This window comes from Microtus pennsylvanicus, chromosome 4, assembly GCF_037038515.1.
Source record: "Microtus pennsylvanicus isolate mMicPen1 chromosome 4, mMicPen1.hap1, whole genome shotgun sequence".
NCBI classification, from domain to species: Eukaryota; Metazoa; Chordata; class Mammalia; order Rodentia; family Cricetidae; genus Microtus; species Microtus pennsylvanicus.
In genome coordinates, this window is record NC_134582.1 from 71,622,460 (window position 1) to 71,647,178 (window position 24,719).

Genomic DNA, 24,719 nt, shown 5'->3' on the forward strand with positions numbered 1-24,719 from the left:
ATTCACAGTGTACAAAAAAGATTATTCCACAACACGCCGAGGCAGGTGGATCTCTGAGTTTGAAGCCGTTGTGGTCTACATTCTGAGTTCCAGAACAACCAGAGCTACATAGTGAGGCTCTTTCTCAAAAAACCAAAAACAATTAAAATTTACTTTGGGTTTTGGAGATAATGTCTCACTCTATATTCCAGCTGACATGAAGTTCACTAGGTGGCCCAGGCTGACCTCAAACTCACCATACTTCTCCGGCTTCAACCTCCCATGGGTTAAAGGGGTGTCATCATGCCCAGCAGGAAACAGTTTTATTTTAAAAAGAAATGATTTTACAAGCTTGGCGTTTTGTCTGCGTGCATGTCTGTGTGAGGGTGTCAGAGGCCTTAGAACTGGAGTTGCAGACTATAGTGAGCTGCCATATGGGCACAATTTAACTCGGGTCCTCTGGAAGAGTAGCCACCGCTCTTAACCATGGAGTCATCTTTCCAACCCCATGGGATGAGTTTATTTTTAAAATATATAAAACACACCAGCCCCTGAAAATATTTCTATATAAAAGAATATTGAACCTTTGCAAATTAGGCTTTACCAAAAAGGCTTCAATTTGACCTTTACAACAACACTGTGCTGGAATTGTGTGTGCGTTCACGTGGGTGCACAAGCACCTGTGTGTGTGTGGAGGCAGACTGGCCACAGAGCCTCAGAAATCCTCCTATGCCTGTCTCCTCAATGCTGGGATTATACATACTTATCCGTGGTTTTTTTTTATTTTTTTTATTTACATGGGTACTAGGGATCCAAACTCAGGCCCTCATTGTTACATCGAAATTACTTTACCCGCTGAGCCATCTCCCAGTCTGGAACTTTTCTGGAATTATTCATGTACCACAGTACATATGCGTTCAGGTGCTTAGGTTGCCAGATTCTCTGGAGCTGGAGTTTCAGGCAGTAGTGAGCAGCTTGACCTGGGTGCTAGAAACCAAACTGCAAAAGCAGTGTTCACTCTTAACTTCTCAACCATCTCTCTGGTCCCAGTCTGAAATTCTTGGTTCTCAGCTGCTAAGATCCTTCAGTGAGAATCCTGAGTAAGGGGCTTATCCTTCTTCCCAGGCCTCCATAATGTTCCCTGTCTTTTCTATCTTGACTGACCACTCCTCTGTGTCCCCTGTCCTCACTGTCAAAGGAGAGCATCAGACCAAATACTGTCTAAGGTGCTTTCAAACTCTACAATTCTGTGGCCAGTGAGCAAACAATGAACAATAATATACTCATACAAGCAAACTCAGGCACTTTCCTGCAGCCAAAGTTTCAGAACCTAGAAACCAGACAATTCAAAGGCAATGTCACACACACAACAAAGATCAGCTGAGAAAGTCCTGCCACTATGTAACCATGACAGGAAAACAAAATATAAGGAGAGCTTGAGGTTACATTTACTTATGTCTTTATGTGTGGAGGGGTATGCGTCAGAAGACAGTTTGCGGGAGCTGGTTCTCTTCTAACAAATGGGTGCCCAGGGATTGAACTCAGGTTGTGACATTTGCTGGCATGTGCCTTTTCCCATGTGCCATCTGACTGGTCTTAAATCTTTTTATTTGGATCTGGTTGTAGCCTAATTTAAGAGAGGATGATCTTAAACTCCGTATCCTCCAGCCTCCACCTTCCAAATGCTTATATATTATAGGCCTGTGTGGCCATACCCAAATGATGAACATATTTAACACGTGGCTTCTAGTTCCCCAAAATGAAAGACATGTCTGAGTAATTAGAAGGTTTAATCAAAAGCCTTGATTTAAAAATACTATTTCAGCAAGATCACAAAATTATGAATTTGCAAAATACGAAAATGCTTACATGGTATAATTGTGTATACATAAGCTCTCCCCCTTTACTTAAGCCATATATGCATTTTGTTAGAATTTCCAGCAACTAGAATCTAGCCCTAACACTATTTGAAGGTGAGAGGAAATCAGCTGAATATGGAAACTACTCGGCTCTTAAGACATTTGACTAAGCCAATCTCAAAAAATAACGTGGGCCAGGAATTTGATTTACTAATAGATCACGTAAATGGCCCTGGGTGTAAATCCCAGAACCTCGAAAAGTGTAACACACTGGACACAAGCACAGAAAAAACCCTGTAAGGTGCCTGCGGTGGCCCACACCTGTAATCCCAGCACTGGAGAGGCTAGTCTGCTTAGTAAGACACAACACATAATCTTTTAGAATACTTTCTTCTCTATAATCCTAGGGACCCACTGGAGTAACCCTGATGTAATTATTTAAAAAAAAATCTACTCTTAAAATTTCTGATTGTGACACGTGGTGGCCTTTCTACTGGAACAGTGTGAAAAGACTTCCTCTTCCAGGTCAAATGTTTTTGCTCCCACGACAAACATGTAGAACATTTTAAATCTAAGGCCTACGTTGGCATCCTTACGGAAAACCGAAAGATGAACACGAAACCGAGCAAGTTCTTAAGCGGTTCCTGGCTAAGGCGACGTCCCACTCTCTTTATTTTCCAACTTAGCTGGTTTAATGGATCGCCTTAAAACAAAAGCCAAAACTACCCTAGAGCGAGGAACTCCGTGAAATCTGCATTTCTGAGAGGTTCCTTGGGGGAAGGGAGGAGGGGCTGAAATTTATTCCTCTCTGACTCTGGCTTCCCTTGCAGACTGGGAGTTAAATCGCTGTGGACAACAGGAATTGGCCTGCAGATGGAGAATTTGGGACCACCGACTCCAAAGGCAGTTTCCAGACTTCTCGCCTATTTAGATGCGACGGTGGAGCTAGGCCCTTCAAAATGGCAGCTGTGGTCAAGTTCCGAAAAGGTCTGACAAATTTTTAACACAGTAGCAAAATATGGGGCTGCATTCCTGCAGAACTGAAAGAGCAAAGTCCGAGGGCCCCGCTGGCCACGTGCTCCTACACTTCTTGTTAAATCAGACCGTGGGCACCCGGGCTACGCACGGCAGGAGTGAGCGCAGCTCCAGGGTCCCGGGACGAGGTGCGGAAGGGGCAAACCACGGCAAATCATTTCTCCAGGTGGCTTGTCTTTTTTTTTTTTTTAACCGACTCCGAGAAGCCCTCGTTGCTCTGTCCCGATAAGTGGAGAAAAGCAGTGCGGGGCTGAACTTCCAAGTTCCGAGGTCCGCTCTGCCTTGTGACCACTGGGCTGCTGACCTCTTCAGCAGGCTACACTCTCCTAGCAGGCGGCCATGACAAGCCTCCCTTGGCGCGAATTACAAGGAAACCCAAGAAACACTTTTAAAAAAGAAAGAAAAGAAAATTCCATCCCAAAGCCCCGGAGTGGAGTCACTTGGGCAGAGCTGTGCAGGAACTTGGGGACTCACTCGAAGAACTGGGGGCTGGGGCGTCGCACCTGGACACGGGAGACAAAAGTTGGGAGCATCCCACCCAGGGGTCGCCAGCATGCTTTCTGCCCGATTGGCGGAAGCGCTCAGACTTTTCTTTATGGCGTCACCGGGTACCTGCCTGTAGGAAAGCCCCGGCTGCGTGACGTCACGCCGCGCTGACCAATGAACGGCCCGAGCCGGCGGGCCCCGAGGAGGGTTGTGGGCTCTTCTTTTTTGTGAATGAAGCTCCACGGAACATCCCTCCTGGGGGTCTCCGGGAGCTGCGGCCCGCAGAGCTCGGGCGCCCACGCAGCAGCGTCCCAGGGCGCGCGCGTTTTGCCCCAGCCGCCGGCCAGCGCTGTGTGGCCCCCGGGGCGCGGGCGGCGGGAGACGCAGCTTGAGGACTCGGGGCCGGGCTGCCGGGCCATGGTCGCGATCCCCTGACGGGCCGCGGCCGCCTCCATGAAGCGCAAGAGCGAGCGGCGCTCGGCTTGGGCTACCGCGCCCCCCTGCTCGCGCCGCAGCTCGTCCTCCTCTCCCGGCGTGAAGAAGAGCCGCAGCTCCACGCCGCAGGAGCTGCACCGCCTGGAGCAGCAGGACGACCTGTACCTGGACATCACGGGTGAGCCCCCCGCCACACCCCCCACGAGACTCGCTGCTTCCTCGCGCCTCTCGCCGCCCGCCCTCGCGCCGGCGGCTGCAACTTTTACACCGAGAGGGGCCGAGGATCACCTCTGTAAAATGCACCCGGCCTCCGGAGGCAGTGAGGGCTGTGCCCTCGAACCCACCTCACTTCGGGAAAGCTGGCGCGGTTGTTCTCACGCCTGTCCGAGTTTCTGCTGAGCTCCGAGGGCCCAAGTCCCCGCTGCGTCTTAGCAACGCGTGGGATCGCCCCCCCCCCACCCCGGAGCCCCTGGCCCTTGCCCCCTCTTCCCCACGCCGTCGCGCCCTCCTCAGGCCTCCTCGGAGATCCTTGCCCTCCGGCGCCTCCAGAGAGGTGTCACGGTGATGGCGTTGGAACCATCCAGCGTTCTAAGAGCCCAGAGGTGTCACTTTTGAGAAATCCCCGCCAGTCCGAACATGTAGAAAAGCCGCTTTCGAGGGGTGATTTTTCTTAGTGTCTCAGTTCTTGAAATTAATTTGGCAACTGCTGGGTTTGCTGGGATTGGTGTCGAAGCCAGAGCTTGCCTTCGGTGTGCTGCTGTACGTGAAATCGCTTTATCAACTGCATAGCTGTCTGCGCGGTTGAGGGAATGTGCCGCGTTTTCTGGGGCGGATGGTGTCCACCTCTGCGTGGGGTTTTAAGAAACGGTTTTCAGGCCTTGGACTTGGACTTTCTTAGGTGGGCTCGGTTGGCGACAACGTTATTGATTTAGGAAGTGTTTACACAGACACAGAAATTTAGTAGAAACTATATTCTAGATTGATGGGCAGCTAGAAAATAAGGCCGATTTTAAAGGAAGCCGAGAGGAGAGGGGATGGTTTCTTAGCGTTTGAAGGAGGAAGAGGAAGGAGTTGCTTTAAGTACAGCCCCTGACTGGCTTCTTCCCAGGCCTAGGGGTGGCCCTGCAGGAGGAGATGCCAGCTTGCCCAGGTTCCTTCGTGCTGGTGGGATCTGCGCATTCTTTACGCTCTTTCTTACACTTCTTAAAATCATCTTTGGTTAGGGCTAATTATTATGGGAACAAGTTAAGCCCTGTATAGCTCTGAATTGTAGAGGTACACAAGAGTATACTGAGAAAAGTTGGTGGCAAAGAACAGGAGTGTCCAAATGTAACCGATGTTGCCAATTTCTCGTGAATCTTTCCAGAAACACCCTGGACCCGCGCACATATGTATCTATTCTTTACAAACCCGTGCGGGATGGCATACAGTTGACTTTGCCTTGCTCTGCAGAGTACTTCAGGGCAGAATGTCAGCCTCCAGTTGCTGTGTTCAAAACCTCATTTGATTAATTACTACCCAAACCAAAGGATGTGTGGCTTTAAAGGATAAAACTTAAAAAAAAAAGGTTTATGGATTTAAACACAGTTATAGATTTAAATGTTTTATAAATTTAGACAGTTCTCTGTTGAACATTTAGATAGTTTTCATTAAAAGTTGTAAGACTGGGCCTTTAACCCTAATAGCACTCTTTAGGCAGAGTCAGGTGGATCTTTGTGAGTTCAAGGTTAGCCTCATCTGTATAGTGAATTCCAGAACAGCCAGGTCTATGTAGAGAGATCCTGTCTCAAAACAAAAACAAAAAGAAAAGAAAAAAAAAACTGTAATAAGATTAGGTGGTTGCTTTCATAATAGAAACTGTTAGTGGCCCCGAAGCTGGCATCAGGGCTTTGTGCGTGCTAGGCTAGCTCTCCCAGCATTGAGCTACAACCCACCAGAAGAATTTTGACAGCAGTCGGAGGAAATATTTCTATTTCATGGGGATAGAGTGTAACTTGGCAAGCCTTCTTGAGGAAACCATCAAAGAATTAACTTTAGAAAATGTCAACTGTTGGGCTGGAGAGATGGCTCAGTGGTTAAGAGCACTGACTGCTCTTCCAGAGGTCCTGAGTTCAATTCCCAGCAACCACATGGTGACTCACAGCCATCTATAGTGAGACCTGGCACCTCCTTCTGGCATGTGGGCACACATGGAAGGAATGCTGTACACATAATAAATAAATAAATCTTTAAAAAAAAAAAAGAAAAAAAAATGTCAACTGTTGGGCAGTGGTGGCCCGCGCCTTCAATCCCAGCACTTGGGAGGCAGAGGCAGGCGGATCTCTATGAGTTTGAGGTCAGCTTGGTCTACATAGTGAGTTCAGAACAGCCAAAGCTATACAGAGAAGCCCAGTCTCGAAAAACAAAAACAATACAAAACTAACAGTTGGAAAGATCAGATTACTTTTAATTTTATTTATTTTGTGTGAGGTGCTGATGGAGGAAGGCTTTGTGCTTAGCAAATGGCACCTGGTCCTTTAATTTCCCAAATTGTTTTTGCCCCAGTCATGGTCTTACTGTAATTTGCTTTTTGATACAGGGTCTCACTCTGTAGCAAGCTGGTTTGGGTTTTCCTGCCTCTACTTCCTCAAGTGCTGGGATTCAAGGGATGTGCCACCATACTTGATACCCGACAGTTTTCTTTCTTTCTTTCTTTCTTGCTTTTTTTTTTTTCCTTTTGAGACAGGGCTTCTCTGTGTAGCTTTGGAGCCTGCCCTGGAACTTACTCTGGAATTAAAGGTGTGTGCCACCACCGTCCAGGCCTGACAGTTTTCTTAATTGTTTAAGAAAATCAGACATTATTACCAAAACAGTTTGGTCTTTTTTTTTTTTTAATCCTTCACTTTTTTTTTAATTTTAATTTTTACTTTATTTGTGTTGGGGGATGGAGGAGAGTTATTGATTTCACCTTAACGGGGCCCAGTGTACAAGTCAGGATAGCTTGTGGGAGCTGATTCACTTCTGCCACACGGGTTTCCAGAATTGAACTAAGGTCATCAGTCTTGGCTGGAGGCTCTCTTTCTAGCTGAGCCATCAGGATGGTTTGTTTTTAACTGCCAGTGCTATCATACTGTATGGCTGAATCACGATTTCTTTAGCAGTAGTGAGCAAGAACACTTGGGAATGTGTTCAGTTCTATTGCAAATGGCTGTGGAAGCATCCCTGTGGATGGAGTCTGTGTATTTGTGACTGCATTTTTGAGCGGATTCTAGAAATAAAAATGTCGGGCCAACTTCTACAGCTTAAGTGGACTTTTGGACCTGTGTGTATGTTGCCACCATCCACCTTCGTGTTCAGGACATGCTCAGCTCCTTTGATGCGTAGCTGGGAGTATACTTCTTGAATTGTGTGCTAACTTCGTGTTTTCATCTTTGGCAGCTGCCAGACTGTTTTAAAAAGAGCTTTCGCCATCAGCTTTCTACCCTTGAGGTGCCAATCATTTCTACGTCTTTACCAATACTCGTTAGTGAACAGAAAGACTCTTGTAGCAGGCATGGTTTGGAAAAATTAAACCATGTTGTCTGTTTCGCCTGTTCTGCTCCTAAAGCTTTTTTTCTTACACAGTTTAGGTTTGCCTCAAGTGCGCTGTGTAGCTGAGGAGGACCTTGAACATGTGAGCCTTCCATCTGGGTGCTGGGATTATAAACACAAATGACTTTGCCTGGTCTTACGTGGTACTGGGATAAATCCAGGCCTTCAACATCCTGGGCAAGCACTGAGCTACATCTCTAGACCCCAGACAAGACCCTTGATAGAATTAATTAATTAAATTATTTTTGAGACAGGATTTCTCTGTGTAGCCCTGGCTAGCTTTGTAGACAAGACGGGGCCTTGAATTTACAGAGGTTTGCCTGCCTCTGTTTCCCAAGTACTGGGATTAAGGGATTTGCCACCATTGCAGGTGGATCCTTGATATTTTTATGATGGCTTATTAAATCTGTAAATTGAATTCCTGCCAACACCAGGGTGCAGCATTGTGTGGTCATCATTCTTGTTTGGTCCAGAGACTGGCTAGCCTCACTGCTGTGCTCTGGGTGGGGGCTTTACTCTTTCCAGGAGCCAACCTACTCAATAGTGGTTTAATTCTTACCCCGACACAAGCAGTATGCTTTGTTATTGATTTTTTTTTTAAACTTGAAGTTATTTCTGGTGTACCGTGAAAAACAAATCTCCTAAAGACAGGTGAACTGTGTAGCTGATACCCCGAGATACTAAAGATACACAAAGGAAGCAGAGAAAAAAAAGAGGACTTGAGTTTTCAGTGGGTTGAAAACTGTAAGATCCAAAATTGGGACAATAGATGAGAAAAAATGGTTGGATGCAGGCAGGGATTTAATTTTTTTATGAACCTCCTTGGTGCCAGAGTTAGAAAGCTTTTTTTTTTTCAACTGTCAAATCATTAAATAGGGCCTTCCATTAAGTGGCCGTGCAAAACTTCCTTTTTTGTTAATAACAAGGACAGTCTCCCTTGTCCAAATATTTGTTTTGTGAGGGGCTGGAGGTGATGGCAGAGTCTCTCTATAATGAACTTGAACTCCATATGTAGACCAGCCTTGAACTCCAGGAGATCAAGACAGAGCCTGCCTCTGTCTCCAGAGTGCTGGCATTAAAGGCAAGCACTGCCACCACCACCCGGTCTGAAGATATTTTTTAAGCATTCCATCACAGCTGCAAAGTCTGATCATTTTCAGGATCTAATAGTTGATGCAGACTTTTGATTTATTTCAGTATCTTAATCTTTTAAGTTTCTAATGATTGAAGAAAATTAGTAATAGTTGCTATTGCCCGAAAGACAATTTAATTTTATTTGTTTGTTTTTAGAGACAGAGTCTCATTTATGTAGCTCAGTATAGCCTAGAAGTTGGTATGTAACCAGGGTTGTCTTGGAACTTCTGATCCTCTGCCTTTACCTCCCTAGTGCTGTGATTATGGGCCTGGTTTATCAGCGCTGGGAATGGATGGAGCCCAGGCCCTTCTGCATGCTAGGCAAGTACTCTAATGACTGAGCTACGTCTACAGCCCCTGTTTTAAAGTTATTTTTTATTTTTAATTTAAAAAAATTTTTCAAGACAGGGTTTCTCTGTGTAACAGTCCTAGCTGTCCTGGAACTCACTTTATAGACCAGGCTGGCCTCGAACTCAGAGATTCCCCTACCTCTGCTTCCCAAGTGCTGAGACTAAAGGTGTGCATCACCACTGCCTGACTCTGTTTTAAGTTTCTCTATTCTTCCTCCTTTTATGTTTCCTGGTGTTTGCCATGATTTAGCCTTAGTGGTGTCTATGTAATAATAGGATTTACTGGAGAAACCCTAGTAGAGGTCAGGCTGGTCCCATCCGAGCACTGGGTAGCAGCAGCACAGGCGACTCATCAGATGAAATCAACAGAAGCATCTCTTGCCCCCTCTCCTTTCTCTTTAGGATCCTTAAAATTCACAGCAGATGTCATTAGGCTAGGAAATGTATTCATTAATTCGAGAAGTGTTTATTGAATGCTTACTATGTAAAATCCTCATGCATATTCATTGTTTGCCCTAATGGAAGTGTCTTTTTCTGGATAGAAGAGGAAATACCGTGACACAGAACATTGAGCCAGAGGGCAAAATAAATCCATTTTCATGGCTCCTTTTGTAGTCAAGGTGGCTGAGTTTCAGGAACCAGAGCTCTGTGAGCTGCTCATTTGTCTTCCCACCTGCGACATGTTTCTGCACTTCGTGTCTCTTGTTTTCTCTGCTTCCTGGCTGTTCTTCTTTGCTTCTGGTTGGTCACGATACTTGCCTTTAAATCTTCTAGCTAAGGCATTTACAGCCCACATACAGGTAAAAAGTTAGCCTCAAATGTTATCCGTTTATGGCCTTAGAATGGCAAGGCATAGAGGTAAGGGGAACGTGGGTAACTTCCCAGCCCTAAAGCCAGGGAGTGAGCAGTTAGTGATCACTGTTAGTTCTCTGTGTTAGTGAGTGGGGCTGGAGCCAGCGGTGCCAAAGTCACTCTGGGTTCTTAGGATGTAAATAGAAGGCAATGGTGCAGCTCTTGAAAAATCCTGATTGTCCCTGAGCTACAGGGAAGGTGCTGTGTTTTTAACATTTTAAATTATGTTATTACTCGTGGTTGTGTGTGTGTGTGTGTGTGTGTGTGTGTGTGAGAGAGAGAGAGAGAGAGAGAGAGAGAGAGAGAGAGAGAGACGGCACTCAGGACAACTTGCAGGAATTGGTTCTTTCTACTGTATTATGAGTCCTAGGGATTGAACTCAGGTCGTCAGGTTTCTGAGGCATCTTCCCAGCCATAGGTGTGTGTTTTAAATAATTCCAAGTGGTCATCTACAGATAATACAACCCTTCACTCTCCCACTGAAGATGCCAACCCAATGCAAGAGACTGGTGACTGGTCCAACGGATGGTTTCTGTTTGATAAAGCCTTGACTGTCTGACTTTGCCTTCTTCCAGCAGGTAAAACTGCTTCGTAGTTGTACAAAACTTACTTGTCACGTTGACCATTTAATTTAGTAGTACATCCTGTGCCCCTTAGGCAAGTAGGCATGTCGTGATGGGTACTTGGTGACTATTACCTGCGAGGGTGAATTTAGCTGGTGAACTTTGGCAGGTGCAATCTGTGGGTCCTCCCAGTGCACGCTGTTTCCCAAATTGACCACCAGCATAGCCCGAACTTTTCAGATATTCCTTTCATTCAACAGTGTCTCAGGTGCTGAAAAAAAAAAGACATCACTAGGACGTATGTGTGTGTGTGTGTGTGTGTCTGTGTGTGTGTGTGTGTGTGAATTGAGAAGACAGAACTTGGAGGGTGAAGCTGAGAGAGAAGATGGCAAGCGTGTACTGTGTTTGAAATCCTTGGGGGCAGGTTCTGAAGAGCGAGACCAGGCTTTTGGAAGGCTGAAGGACTCAGGAGGAACCTTACTTGGTCCCTGCTACCGCTCATGGGACTGACTCAGGCTGATTTTGTTCATAACCCTTTGGAGCCTCAACTCCCCAGTGTGTCAGGGGTGTAGTGAAAGGGATGCCTGGGAAAATGCTGAGGATTGTGGCTGCACCAGGCTCCAGGGTTTCCCCGGTAACGGTGGTGGGGTGTGTGTGTGGGGGGAGAAGGTCATTATGCTGGAAGTCTCCTCCTAGTTGAGGAGGGCGCAGTCGTCCCCTTCCCGTGAATCAACACGGAGGTAGTGCTGTTCTGCTGACATCTCCCAGTTGCTGCACGGTTGTCACAGGAAGCATCAGAGCCAGCAATGAGGCCAGAGACACCGAGGAGTGTTCTTTAAAGACTTCAAAGCGTAGCACTACACCAAAGCTCCGATTTCACGTCTGAGCCGTTATCCTGCAGGGCCTATAGTTGCTAAGTTTACATGTGTCTTCGTGTGGGAAACACAGGTAGAAGGTTTCAGAATGTAAAACAAACACACACCGAGCCAACAACCATTTTCAGGATGGTTAATTGCAAGCATGATTGTGTCCTGTCGTATCTGTATTCCACAGATGGCCAGCTGCTCAAGCGTTTGGTCTGGTGTTGCCTGTCTACCAGGGGGCCTGGTTTTAGTTTGCTCTTGGTTTTGTAAAGCAGATTGGCTTCCAGAGGCCCTTTCATTAATTACTTCATGAGGAGCAGAGACATGTTATATGGAAGGGTCAAAAGCCAGAAATAGATCCCCCCCCACACACACAGGGTTTCTCTGTGTAACAGTCCTAGCTATGCTGGAATTCCTCTTGTAGACCTCGCTGGCTGGCCTTGAACTCGCGGAGGTTTGCCTGTCTCTGCCTCCCGAGTGCTGGGATTAAAGGCGTGCACCACCACCACTCAACTCTAGTTTTTTAATTATTTTTTATATGTAGACACGTGTTTTGTCTGCATGTGTGTCCATGCACTCCATGTGTGCTTGGTGTCTGTGGAGGCCAGAAGTGGATGTCAGATCCCTTGGACCTGGAGTTGTGGGCGTTGGGAATGGAACCTGGGTCCTCTGCAAGAGCAGTAATTGCTCTCAGGCCCCCTGTCTTCTGGTGTTTTTCGTTGTTTGTTTTTAGATGGTCTGGCTTCCAATATTTTACAGAGATTACTATAGAAAACATTTTCAAACATAAAATTGATTACAAAAACAAGGCAGGAGAGAAGGCTCATTAGCTAAGACGTGGTTCCCAGCACCTACGTCAGGCAGCTTACAGTCTTATAACTCCAGCTCTAGGGGATGCAGTGCCTGCTTGGTGTCCTTGAGAACCTGTAGACACAGTTAAAAATAAGTTTTAAAAACTGATTTTAACTTTCCCAAAGCCAAAGATAAATATTTTTAAATTTTTAAAATTTATATTTCTTTAGTGTGTGTATGTATGTGACCGTGTGCGTGTGTGTATACATGAATAAGCGTAGGTGCTGGAGAATTGATTTTCTCCCATAACAGTCTGTGTCCTTGGGATCCAACTCTGTCAGGCTTGGTGGCAAGCCCTTACTACAAGTTAAGTATCACCCTGGCCCTCAAAGTCAAGACTATCGAAGTGTGATGTGTACATCTATCTCATCTGGGCCCTGTTGCCATGGAAATTTTACGCCCTTCTCTCTCTCTTCTGTAGTTTTTTTTTTTTTTTTTTTTTTTTTGGTTTTTCGAGACAGGGTTTCTCTGTGGTTTTGGAGCCTGTCCTGGAACTAGCTCTTGTAGACCAGGCTGGTCTCGAACTCACAGAGATCCACCTGCCTCTGCCTCCCAAGTGCTGGGATTAAAGGCGTGCGCCAACCACCGCCCGGCTCTTCTGTAGCTTTTCATGGATATTCCCCAACAAAGGGATTCAGATTCTTGCCTACTTTGTGGTTCTTTCTGGTAACTTTTTTTAAAATTTATTTTATTTATATGTATACAATGGTCTGCCTGCATGTGTCCCTGCAGACAGAAGAGGGTATCAGATCTAATTACCAGTGTTTGTGAGCCACCATATGGTTGCTGGGATTTGAACTCAGGACCTCTGGAAGAGCAGTCAATGCTCTTAACCACTGAGCCATCTCTCCAGCCTCCTCTGGTAACTTTTAAACAGTAAAATCTCACCGTTGAGTTGTGGCTCTTGGTTCTGTCTGTGTCTGCTTGTCCGTTCTTGAGGTGACAGATTCAGCTCTGACTTCTTCACAGCTGAAGAGTTGATTAATGTGTATGATAATACCAAATGTGATTTCCAGATATTTTACTGATTATGAATGCTAAGTGGTGAATATTTCTGATAGCATTAAAGTTTGTCTTTTAAAATTAAAATACCTTTGAATGTGCTTTCTGAAGGAATATTTATAATTAACTGTTATAGCAGGTATTATTTTGGTTTGGGTTTGTTTTGTTTGTTTGAGTGAGCATTTTTAAAATCTTGCCATTTTTTAGGATTTTTGTGCCTACAGGGCAGGCTTATGTTTTTGTTGTTATTGTTGTTTTCCATGAAGCAGTAGGGAAATTTCATGAAATGCTAATTTCAGTTTGGGGCTCGGGAAGTGCTTTTATGTTCTGTTTTGGGTTCAGACAGGGAATCAAGCTGGGTGCTAGGGTTCAGTCCCAGGGCCTCATGTGTGATTGGCAGGTCCTCTGCCATGGAGCTGCAGAGCTACAGCAGAAGTCATTCTCTGTTTTATTTAAAAATTTTAAATATTTTAATTTATTTTGATTTTCGAGTGTTCAAATAAAGAGAGAGTGATCTCATACATACAATAAGTAGCATATATTTCAATTATTCACTTTATATATATATATATACATATATATATAATTTTATGTGTATGAATGTTTTGTCTGCATGTAAGTGGACCATATGTGTGTGATGCCCGAGGAAGCAAGAAAAGGCCACCAGATCTCCTCAACTGGAGTTGCAGATGGTTGTGAGTTGTCATGTGGGTGCTGGGAATTGAGTGTAGGTTCTCTGCAAGAGCAGCCAGTGCTCTTAATTTCTGAGCCATCTCTCCAGCCCTGTACCGTTCTTAGTATCGTATATATTCCATAGGGGCAGTTCTGGAGGATGCTATGTTCACCAATCAGATTTAGTCCCTTTGTCTGGAAAGCAGAGGAAGCTGGGCTGGAATTAATACTAGACCACATCACTCGCTGACTCCATTTTCCAGGTAGTTCACTTTTATCCCATTAAAATTCTGTTGGCAGCCTGCTCTTCACAAAAGCAAAACATCTTGTTCCTGATGTCACTGGAATTTGTTGTTCCTTCAGGTTCTCATTTGGAAGTGAAATTATTCTCAGCTCTGCTGTGCAGTTTATGACATTGATCTTTTTATACCCAATCCATAATTCTTTAATATCGTTTACAAATTTCAAATTCTGCAAAGCTCCCTATTTTAGAACCATCTCCGCTGAATCATTCTCTGCATTTTGCTCATCATGGAATTAAATAAAATATCTATTTAATAAGGATTTATTGCGCAATTGCTATGAGCAAGGAGTTGAACCAAGTGTTACTGAGGGGAGGGGCAGAGGACTAGAAGATTTATAATAGCACACAGATCATATTCTTGGTCATCTCAGTGAGGACAGGTAACAAGGACTTAACCATGTAGCTTTCCTCTTTAAAGTACCAGTTTGAGACAGTTTTATGTCCCTTGATCATTCCTGCTCAGTGTATCTTTGTGTGTGTTTCTGTGTGCATGTTTTACTTTAAAATTATTCGTTTATGCTTTAGTTTTTTTCTTGTTAGATATAAGCTAGAGTCATCTGAAAGAGGGACTCTCTCCCGCGCCCCCAGACAGGGCTTCTCTAAAGAGGAAATCCTAATTGAGGAATTACTTTCATCAGATTGGCTCGTGGGCTTGTCTGGCTGTGGGGCATTTTCTTGGTTACTGTTGGATGTGGAAGAGCGTGTCCTTAGGTCTGAATAAGAGAACAATAAATTTTTAGTCATTTGGCCTCAACTGTACGGTTTCAGATTTTGCCCTTAGGTCTGTGCCTTCAGTTCCCTCAGTGATAGACTATCATCTGGGAATGTAAGACGAAATAAGTCCTCTCCTCCCCAGATTGCTTTTGATCTCTTATGTGGAAGTCACTAAATATTAATTAAATTGCTAACTATTTCAGTAGCTGAGCAGAAAAACACCCTAAGTCTCACATTCCTTTAGGGTGCTGAAGGAGAATTGCTTTGACAAGCATTGTGATGGAATTAAAATCATGTTAACTTTATGGAAGATGTTCTCAGACTGCATTTGGAACTTACTGTTGAAATACCGTCTAAGTGGTTTGTTGGAAGTGCCTCATACATGGAACTGGAGCATCTTAACATGCGTTTCTCCCTTTTGATACTGAAATATCAGCCAGGCTTAGTTTATAAAGCCAGGGACACAGCTGAGCATGGATTTTTAACTCCACTGTTAATGTGTTCTCATTTTAATATCATTGAAACTGAAAGGGCCTAAAGCACAAATTCAATCAAGACACACTTGAATGCATTTTCTATTTTCATCCTTGCACTGGCTGCAGGGAGAGCTGCAGCAGAGACTCAGCGAGGGAGTTAGAAAAGATGAGGTGTGGCCTGGTGCTGCTCTTGCTGTGTGCAGTGGATGCCTTGGGATGATGGGATACCTGGAAGTTTGAGTAGGATTTTCAGGCTTCCTTTCTCTCCCTCTCCCTCCCTCCCTGCTCCTCTCTCTGTCCCTTTTCTTTATAATTAAAAAAGGTTTTTTTTTTTTTTTTGAGCCTGGCAGTGGTGCATGCCTTTAATCCCAGCACTCGGGAGGCAGAGACTGGTGGATCACTGTGAGTTCGAGGCCAGCCTGGTCCACAAGAGCTAGTTCCAGGACATCAGGGATTGTTACTCAGAGAAACCCTGTTTGTGGAGGGATGGGGGAGTTTTTTTGAGACAGGGTCTCACTATGTAGCCTTGGCTGGCCTGGAACTTGCTTTGTAGATCAAGCTAGCCTCAAATTCACAGAGCTCCACCTACCTCTGGCTCCTGAGTGCTGGGATTGAAGGTGTGTGCCACCATACCCAAGTAAACATTTTTATTATGATGATTTAGTGTGTGTGTGTACATGTGATCATATACACACACGCACTCACACACTAAATACACACATACACACATGCTCTCACACACTAAATACACACGTACACACACATGCTCTCACACACTAAATACACACGTACACACACATGCTCTCACTAAATACACACATATACACACATGCACTCACATACTAAATACACACACATACACACATGCACTCATACACTAAATACACACGAATACACACATGCACTCACACACTAAACACACACGAATACACACATGCACTCACACACTAAATACACACGAATACACACATGCACTCACACACTAAACATACACATATACACACATGCACTCACACACTAAATACACACATACCCACATGCACTCACACACTAAATACACACATACACAGATGCACTCACACACTAAACACACACGAATACACACATGCACTCACACACTAAATATACACATATACACACATGCACTCACACACTAAATACACACACATACACACATGCACTCACACACTAAACACACACGAATACACACATGCACTCACACACTAAATACACACATACACACATGCACTCACACACTAAATACACATATACACACATGCACTCACACACTAAATACACACATACACACATGCACTCACACACTAAACACACACGAATACACACATGCACTCACACACTAAACACACACGAATACACACATGCACTCACACACTAAATACACACGAATACACACATGCACTCACACACTAAATATACATATACACACATGCACTCACACACTAAACACACACGAATACACACATGCACTCACACACTAAACACACACGAATACACACATGCACTCACACACTAAATACACACATACACACATGCACTCACACACTAAATACACATATACACACATGCACTCACACACTAAACACACACGAATACACACATGCACTCACACACTAAATACACACATACACACATGCACTCACACACTAAATACACATATACACACATGCACTCACACACTAAACACACACGAATACACACATGCACTCACACACTAAATACACACATACACACATGCACTCACACACTAAACACACACGAATACACACATGCACTCACACACTAAACATACACAAATATACACACATGCACTCACACACTAAATACACACATGCACTCACACACTAAACACACATGAATACACACATGCACTCACACACTAAATACACACATACACACATGCACTCACACACTAAATACACACATACACACATGCACTCACACACTAAATACACACATACACACATGCACTCACACACTAAATACACACACATACACACATGCACTCACACACTAAACACACACGAATACACACATGCACTCACACACTAAACACACACGAATACACACATGCACTCACACACTAAATACACACGAATACACACATGCACTCACACACTAAATACACATATACACACATGCACTCACACACTAAACACACACATATACACCATGCACTCAGCTATCCCCTGCCCTGCTAGTCTTGGGTTAAACCCAGATAGCCAGGCTTGGCAGCTGACTCTAAAGATTGTCTTACTTCCCCTCTAGAGCAAACAGGAACTAATTTTATGTATTTATTCACTCACTTAATTTTTGAGACAGTTCATGTGACCAGGCTAGCTTCAAATTTAGTAGTCAAGGATGGCCTTGAATTTCTGATCCTTCTGCCTCTACTTGAGTGCTGGGAGTACAGATGTATTACCCCAGGAATTTTTTCTTAAGCAGAAAGTTTTGATAATTTCCAAAATGAAGGTGTGAAATATTTTGAAAAGTAACATATCCTGTATCTTGTTCTTCATTATTATTATTACTATTATTATTATTTTGAGATAAGGCATCACTTATATAGCCTAGACTGGCTTTTAAAATCATAATTCTCCTGCCTCAGCCTTTCTGGTGCAGGGGTTGCAGGCATGCTTCTTTAAATTTTTAAATTGAAGCTTTGAGTTAAGAATCATTTTTAAATGATATATAGGCCCTGAGAGTGTCACTAGATGGTATTTAACAGCATACTTTAATCCCCAGGTTCAGTACCCATCACCCCTCACCCTTATAGGAATCCTGTTTTCTGTTAGTTTGTTTCCAAGTCGGTCGACTTTGTGCAGGGTCCGTCCTTAATCTTGGATATTGTTCTAATTTTAGTTTCTGAGCTAATGAAACAAGCATGAAATAGGAGATTTATGCTTTGAGTAATTTTTAATAAGGCCATTTTTGTAAACACAAAATCCTTGGCAAATGTTGCTTTGTTGCAATTACATTGTCTTTGAAGAAGTCTACTGAAAATAAGCAGGCTTGTGTAGAGCTGAACCCAGTGCCATTGTCTATCAAGTTGTTGCTGTAGAGACCTGGAAGCCAATTTGGGTGCTAGCCTGCAGTTACCAGAGTGTACAGGCCTCTTATGTTTATAAATCAGTGGGTGACACAGTCATTGCCCGAGGGCTACTTGTGGCAGAGTTTTCAGGGACTGTCATGTTGGGCCAATCAGTCTCCTAGGTAGAGAAAGCCTTGAAAGGAATGTTGATGCAATTGAATTGAGCTGGAAATCAGGAGGGGTTGTTAGGCTTTTCTCTTCTGAGAAGGCCTCGTGTAGCTCAGGCTAGCCTTGAACTCACTACGTAGCTCAACCTAGCTGAGGTTGACCCTTGTTCATCTACTTGTTCTACCACTCCCGATTTTTAAAATTAATTAATTAATTTATTTATTTATTTATTGGTAGTACTAGAAGCTCAGGTTCTTATATATCTAAGCTTGCACTCTACTCCTGAGCCAAAATGCCAGCCCCTGGATGAGGTTCTTAAAGTGCTTGCTTCAGATAGTTATGTAGTTAAGGTTTTTCCTTCCTGTTTTTTATTGTGAAGCTTTAACTTATTGCACCCTCTGTCCCAGCAAATGTGATATTGTCACTGTTAGTATTCAGGCACCTGTACTGTCCTGACCGTGGGGTCCTGACAGGATATTTCCTCAGCTGCAGCTACTAAGAGCACCTTCTGTGCCTGTTCACTAAGTTCCCTTTTAAGAGGGCCCTGCCCACCTCCCCCCTATCTCTCCCCACTACCTCTCTGCTCTTCTGCTGCTCCTGTCCCCAGAGACCAGTCTCCCCCCTCTCTTTTACATTTCCTTTACCCTGATAAAAGCCTCTCCACATGAGATGTGTTGCATGGTGTCTTTCTCGCGTGGCGCTTTTTTAAAATTAGAACAATCATTGTGTCGTGTCTGGCTAGTTGGCATTTTTGGGCTAATGGGAGAATACCAGGCTGGATGTTGACGATGGAAACCTAACAAGACTTTTTTTCAAAGACACATGTGTGCTGGGTCTGGTTTTTGTTGTTGTTGTTTTGTTTTCTCTTTTAAACCCCATCAACTTGAAACAAGCTAGAGTCTTCTGAGAAGAGGGAACCTCAACTAAGAAAAATGTCTCCATTAGATTGGCTGCAAGCAAGTCTGATTAGTGATTGATGGTCTGTGTGGGAGGGCACAGGCCACTCCTACTCAGGCGATTCTGATAGATAGAAGAAAGGTGGCTAAATGTGAGCCATAGCTGCTTTCTTCCACAGTCTCTGTCTAGTTCCTCCCTCCCGGTGCTGCCTCGACAACCCTCTGTGATAGTCTATATGTTGAAATAAAGCCCTTTCCCTCCAAGTTGCTTCCGGTCATGGTGTTATCAGAGCAACGGAGAGCAAACGAGGACACAATTGGTACTGGAAAGTAGGTGGTTGCTGTGACACACCTGACCGTGTTTTTGGGGGGAAGGTTGTGGACCTTTAGGCTAGAAGAGCATTGAATAGTTGGAGTTCAGTGAACTGTTGTTCTTTTTTTTTTTTTTTTTTTTTTTTTTTTTGGTTTTTCGAGACAGGGTTTCTCTGTGGCTTTGGAGCCTGTCCTGGAACTAGCTCTGTAGACCAGGCTGGTCTCGAACTCACAGAGATCCGCCTGCCTCTGCCTCCTGAGTGCTGGGATTAAAGGCGTGTGTCACCATCGCCCGGCAGAACTGTTGTTCTTTAGGAACCTGGAAGGTGATGTTGAGAGAGGTGCAGATGGTGGAGCCTGTCTCCTGAAGGTTCAGAAATATGTAAAGATGACCGGGGCTGTTTATGGAATCGTCAGGTCCTCTCAAGAATATGGCTGTAAGTGTTGTAGCTCTGAGGAGAAAGATTTCCTGGGAGTTGGGAGCCAAGGAATACCATAAAGTCACACTGCAACAAACCTCACAGAAGGGAAAAACTCCAGAGGGTAGCTGCCCCTGCTCTGGGCAGAGGCAACAGGGCACTGAGTGAAAGGCGGGCTTTTATAAGGTTTCTTGGGGAGGGGCGGGGTTCCGGGGTGGGGGGTGCTGGTGGGATTTTAAGCTCAGGGATTGGTGGATTTTCCAACCCAGAAGTGAAGATGTGCTTTTTACCCTTTATTCCCGGTTTTTTTTTTTTTTTTTACTATTAAACAGTCAGGGGTTGCAAAAGGGGGTGGTGTTATCGTTACGTTAGACTGCTTCCGTTGGTTGGAGGGCATCAAAGTACTTGAGCAGAAATTACTTGAAGATCGCTGCCTCGCCAAAGCCCCCACCCTAACATGGGTGAGCTCACACAAGCATGGCCTGTGGGCAGCTAACAGTTTGGAGAGTTCCCTTTCCAGGTGCCTCAGTTGGTCTAAATCTCCTTCAGGCTGTCAGGCTAGTTTCTGCTGCTTCTGGGCAGCCTATGTGGTTTCAGTCTTTGCAGCTTTGCCTGTGTGAAAGTTGTCTTCTGCAGTTTGGCTTCTCTTTGTCTGAGAGGATCTTTCAGCTCTTGTTTACTCTAGTGGAGAGAGGCCTAGTGAATCTGGTCAGTTTCAGGAGCTGCCTGAAGTTATTTTGAGTTGCTTACCTTCCTGAGTTTGGTGGTTTTGATTGAGACAGGGGTTCTCTGTTTAGTCCCGGATCTGGAACTCCCTCCGTAGACCATGCTGGCCTCTGACTCGGAGATTGCCTGACTCTGCCTCCTGGTTGCTGGGATAAAAGGCGTGTGCCCAGCTTTCACCTTTTTTTTTTTTTTTAAGCTTCCCTGCAGGATTGAATGTTTCAGTCTGGGAGGATATGTTATACAACAGTGAGTTGAGCGGGTAGGAGAGAGGGGAAAAAAAGAATCTGGATTGTGTCCATTGTGGCCGAAGAGTCAGCTGTGATTAACAAGACCACAGCCACTGAGGTGAAACCTTTGCTTTACTGGGACCAAGTTGGTGAGCTGGGTTGAAAGATCAGCTGTCATCAGTGAGACCAGCGTCCCTGAGGCGAGGTCTCCAGTGAGGTGTGGTCTCCAGTGAGGTGTGTAAGGGATCAAGGGAGTAAGGACTTAGATTTCTTTCAGCAGGAGGTCTTGTAAACATTACTGCTGCTTGAAGGTTCTATTAGCAGTTGTGTCAGGAACATCCAGAAGGTTGGTGAGCAGGCAGATCTTGACTGTGGTGAATGTGGTAAGACTGGAAGAACCAAACCATTGCCAAGGTGCAATGCCAGGAATGGGTCTCCATGGAGACTCAGCCGACTCAGAGTCAAGTTCCATTTCCAGGAACTCTTTGTTCTCAGCTAAATGGAGTGTGCACAAGTGTATGAAGCCAACTTTAAGTCTGTCTTCTAACAAGCTAGATAACAACTCTTAGGCCTTCCTGGGACTAATGCAAGATATATACCCTGCAGGTTGAACTGCTCGGGACTTGGATGGACTGTGTGTGACAGGCTTGTGTGAAGTTATATGCCTGGAAAGTAGGGATGCCTTGGTTTACAGGATGTGATTTAGTAACTGAACACTGCCTTCCACCTTTTGGGTTGCATTCTCTTACTTACCAAAGCCTTGCACAACACCGTGTTTCCTTTGGGAAGAATGCATTCTTAGTCCACGGAAAATAAAACTGCTCACTCTGGCAGACCTGTCATTGAACAAAACTGAAGCTTTCTCCTGGTATCCGCATTCAGAGACTAAAGTCTTGACTTTGGAAGCATGAGAGATAATTTTTCCTTAGTCTACTGAATATCAGTTGGCAGCTTTAGAATTTCCTAGATTAGAGCTTCTCGTCTTACCTACCATTTTGAGCCTGTTCCCTGAACTAGGGGTGCAGTTAGTATTCTGGGTTCTTCACACATCATGTGTTTCAGAGTTCATGGAGACTTCTGGTCACACTTGATGGTGCTGCCTGGGGATCATTCAAAAAGGCAAAACTGCCCCTAATAATTTGGAAATATTAGAGTGTTTTCAGGGACAAGCTTGGGAGCAGTAATGGGGTCAGGAGGGCTGCAGGTTAACCACCACGTGTGACCCTGCCTCAGAATAAAGAGGGCTGTGGATAGGGCACCTGTTTAACATTCACAAGACTCTGGGCTCCGTTCCTAGTACCATATACACAGATTTTTCATGTTTATTCTTTTTAGAAGTTAATTACATTTTTTTTGTTGTGAATCTGTGGGTGGGGTGTGTCATGGCATCCTCAGCTCTGAAGTCTAATATTATTTGAATAGATGGTCTCTTGGGGATTGTTGGCTGTCTGTCAAAAGTGTTTCACACGGGATGACTCCGTCCACATTGTCACATTAACTTGAAAAATATATGCAGAGGATTTTGCCCTCCAAAGCATGCACATAGCTTGTCTTAAGAGCCTCTCGCTTCCCACTTCCTGTGGAGCCGATGCCAGGTCCGTGTGCAGCACAGCTACTGTGGCTGGAGCTAAACGACACCACAGGGAAATCAGCTGTAATTAAGTTGACCTGTAAGTAAAGGTGGGGATGCCTGACGGAGCAGCATTGCTTCGCTGTCTGGGTCCTTGCTGGGCACCCCACCTAGTCCCTTCTGCTCTGCTTGGCATTGTGTCCTCTGGAAGGTGCAGAGCTGAGGGGAAGCTCACATGCATGGGCTTCATTGCTCCCACTGCACCTTGTTTTTTCTTTCCTTTTTCCTTTTTTTTTCCCAAATAGTTCATGCCATCTGATCCAGAATCAGCAGTTGGATGTGGAACTTAATTACTGCCACCAGGCGCTCACAGGAGTCACGCTGTGATGCAGTAATCAGGACCGAGCGAGGAGAGGGCATCAGTCACGCTTGCCTAGTGTGCACAAAGCCTGGAATTCTGTCCTTAGCACCACATCAGCCTGTCAGAGTGGTGCATGCCTGTACACAGCACTGGCAAGGCCGAGACAGGAACATCAGAAATCCAAGATCAGGTTGAGCCAGCCTGTACTACATGAGTCTCGGTGTCAAAAAACAAAAGAAAGTCTTTTTCCTTAGCTCCAGCAGCGTCAGTTCTGACTGCATAAGGTGGTTGGTTCTGTGGGGTCAGAGTTTTGATTTACCCAGATGGCACAAGCCAAATGATGTAGCACAGTTGGTTTGTCTCTCTTGATGCTTTCTGCTGTTTCCTTATTTATTAGGTTCAGGGTCTGGGTTCTGGCAGCCCTAAGAAGCCAGCCTTGACCACCTGTTCTCAGTAAGCGAGTTAAACAAATGAGTCCTAGTGAAAAATAGAAAAAGAAATTTATTCAGTGGGGCCACATTGAGAAGGGGAATAAACAAAGAGATCCATGTGCCCTGCCCCCCGTCCATGTTCTAGAGTTTTGATGTAAAATTTATGTGTAATTGGGGTCCAAGTTTGATACAGAAGCACACACCTTTTATCCCAGCACTCTGAAGACAGAATCCGGTACTCTGTGAGTTCCAGACCAGCTTGCTCTACTACTTAGCAAGTTCTAGTAGGCCAGCCAGGGCTACATGAGACCAGGCCCAAGGTATGCTTAGCTACGCAAGAGTGGTTGAGGTCTGGTCACTAATGCCATCATTCTCTGTGAAGGCACAAGACACCCCAAGACCAAATTCTCAGCACAAAGGAGATTTGCCCCAGAGGAGACAGAGACAGGAGATAGAGGATGAGGGAGAGGGACAAGAGAGACAAGGGTGTTTTTCCTGGTGTGTGTGTGTGTGTGTCGGTGGGGGGGAGGGCATGGCCCATAGACAGTTGGCAGTTTTATAAAGGTAAATGGGATACTCGGTGTTAGGATGAGGCCTTAAATTTTGATTGGGCATGCTAATTAGGGCAAGCCAAAGGGAGTTTTTGATAGCTGAACTTTAATAGATGGATTTTGGTAGTCAGCCTCTGGCGGAAGAAGAGGCCAAATAAGGAAGCAGACCTTGGTAGCTAGCTTCAGGAATGTAATCTGTTTTTAGCCAGGCAGAGGGAATGGAGGAGAAGGGCCAGGCCTGCCAGAGCCATTTTGCTGTGCCTGAGCTGGCAGAGAGTCCCTTCAGTCTAGGCTCCAGTTTCTCCCAAAAGGCAGTGCAGTTCCCAGAAAGTTCCTCCTCTGGCTGGCCTCAGACTTCAGTCTCTCCCTTTTTTCAACATGGAATTTCTGGGGAAATCCCAGTTTCTTGGAGTGTATAGTCTGATAGCCAAAAGGAGGGGCTCAGTGTCTCTTTAGAATACTTTTTCGTTTCTACCAAAATGGTAACACTCCCCGTAGTGAAGTCGGGGTGCCCGGGCATCATTAGATGCTGGATGCCAAGATGCCCTAGTCGGGTGCTTAGACCAGGATGGACTCCTAGGGTCCCTTTTGTTCAGCTTCACTTGTATTTCCATCGGGTCGTTAAACAGGTGTTGGTTAAGTGCCTGTTTTGTTTCCCTGGGGCTGAGAAGCTTGGTGCTGGGGAGTTTTCCAGAGGGCCTCCAGAGTGGCAGGAAAGACCAGCTCCAGTTAGAAACTAGAACTGAGAGGCCTGTAAGCTCGCTGGGCACCAGAGCAGCGGACAGGCGGATAGGCACAGGCACCGTCTCTGCAGAGGGCTGTGCCGACAGCTGCAGGAACTGCTCTTTCTCCTTATTCTTAAT

The 24,719-nt window shown here is 45.0% G+C and overlaps 2 protein-coding genes across 7 annotated transcripts in view; both read left to right on the forward strand.

Moving 5' to 3' along the window:
• Window positions 1–2,905, forward strand: part of Prxl2c (peroxiredoxin like 2C) — a 29,459-nt gene extending 26,554 nt beyond the window's left edge. Inside the window, exon 5 of the mRNA XM_075969369.1 lies at window positions 2,669–2,905. Within this exon, the coding sequence (XP_075825484.1) occupies window positions 2,669–2,769 (101 nt within the window). The 3' untranslated portion in view covers window positions 2,770–2,905. The remainder of the gene's footprint in view (window positions 1–2,668) is intronic.
• Window positions 2,906–3,072: 167 nt separating this feature from the next.
• Window positions 3,073–24,719, forward strand: part of Cdc14b (cell division cycle 14B) — a 73,896-nt gene continuing 52,249 nt past the window's right edge. For 2 of the 6 annotated variants that reach the window (XM_075969358.1, XM_075969359.1), the window contains exon 1: window positions 3,074–3,972. In XM_075969358.1, coding sequence (XP_075825473.1) covers window positions 3,813–3,972 — 160 coding nt within the window. In that variant the 5' untranslated portion in view covers window positions 3,074–3,812. Of the gene's footprint in view, window positions 3,973–24,719 lie in introns of all 6 variants that reach the window. The other 4 variants (XM_075969356.1, XM_075969363.1, XM_075969357.1 and 1 more) reach the window with 4 other exon arrangements.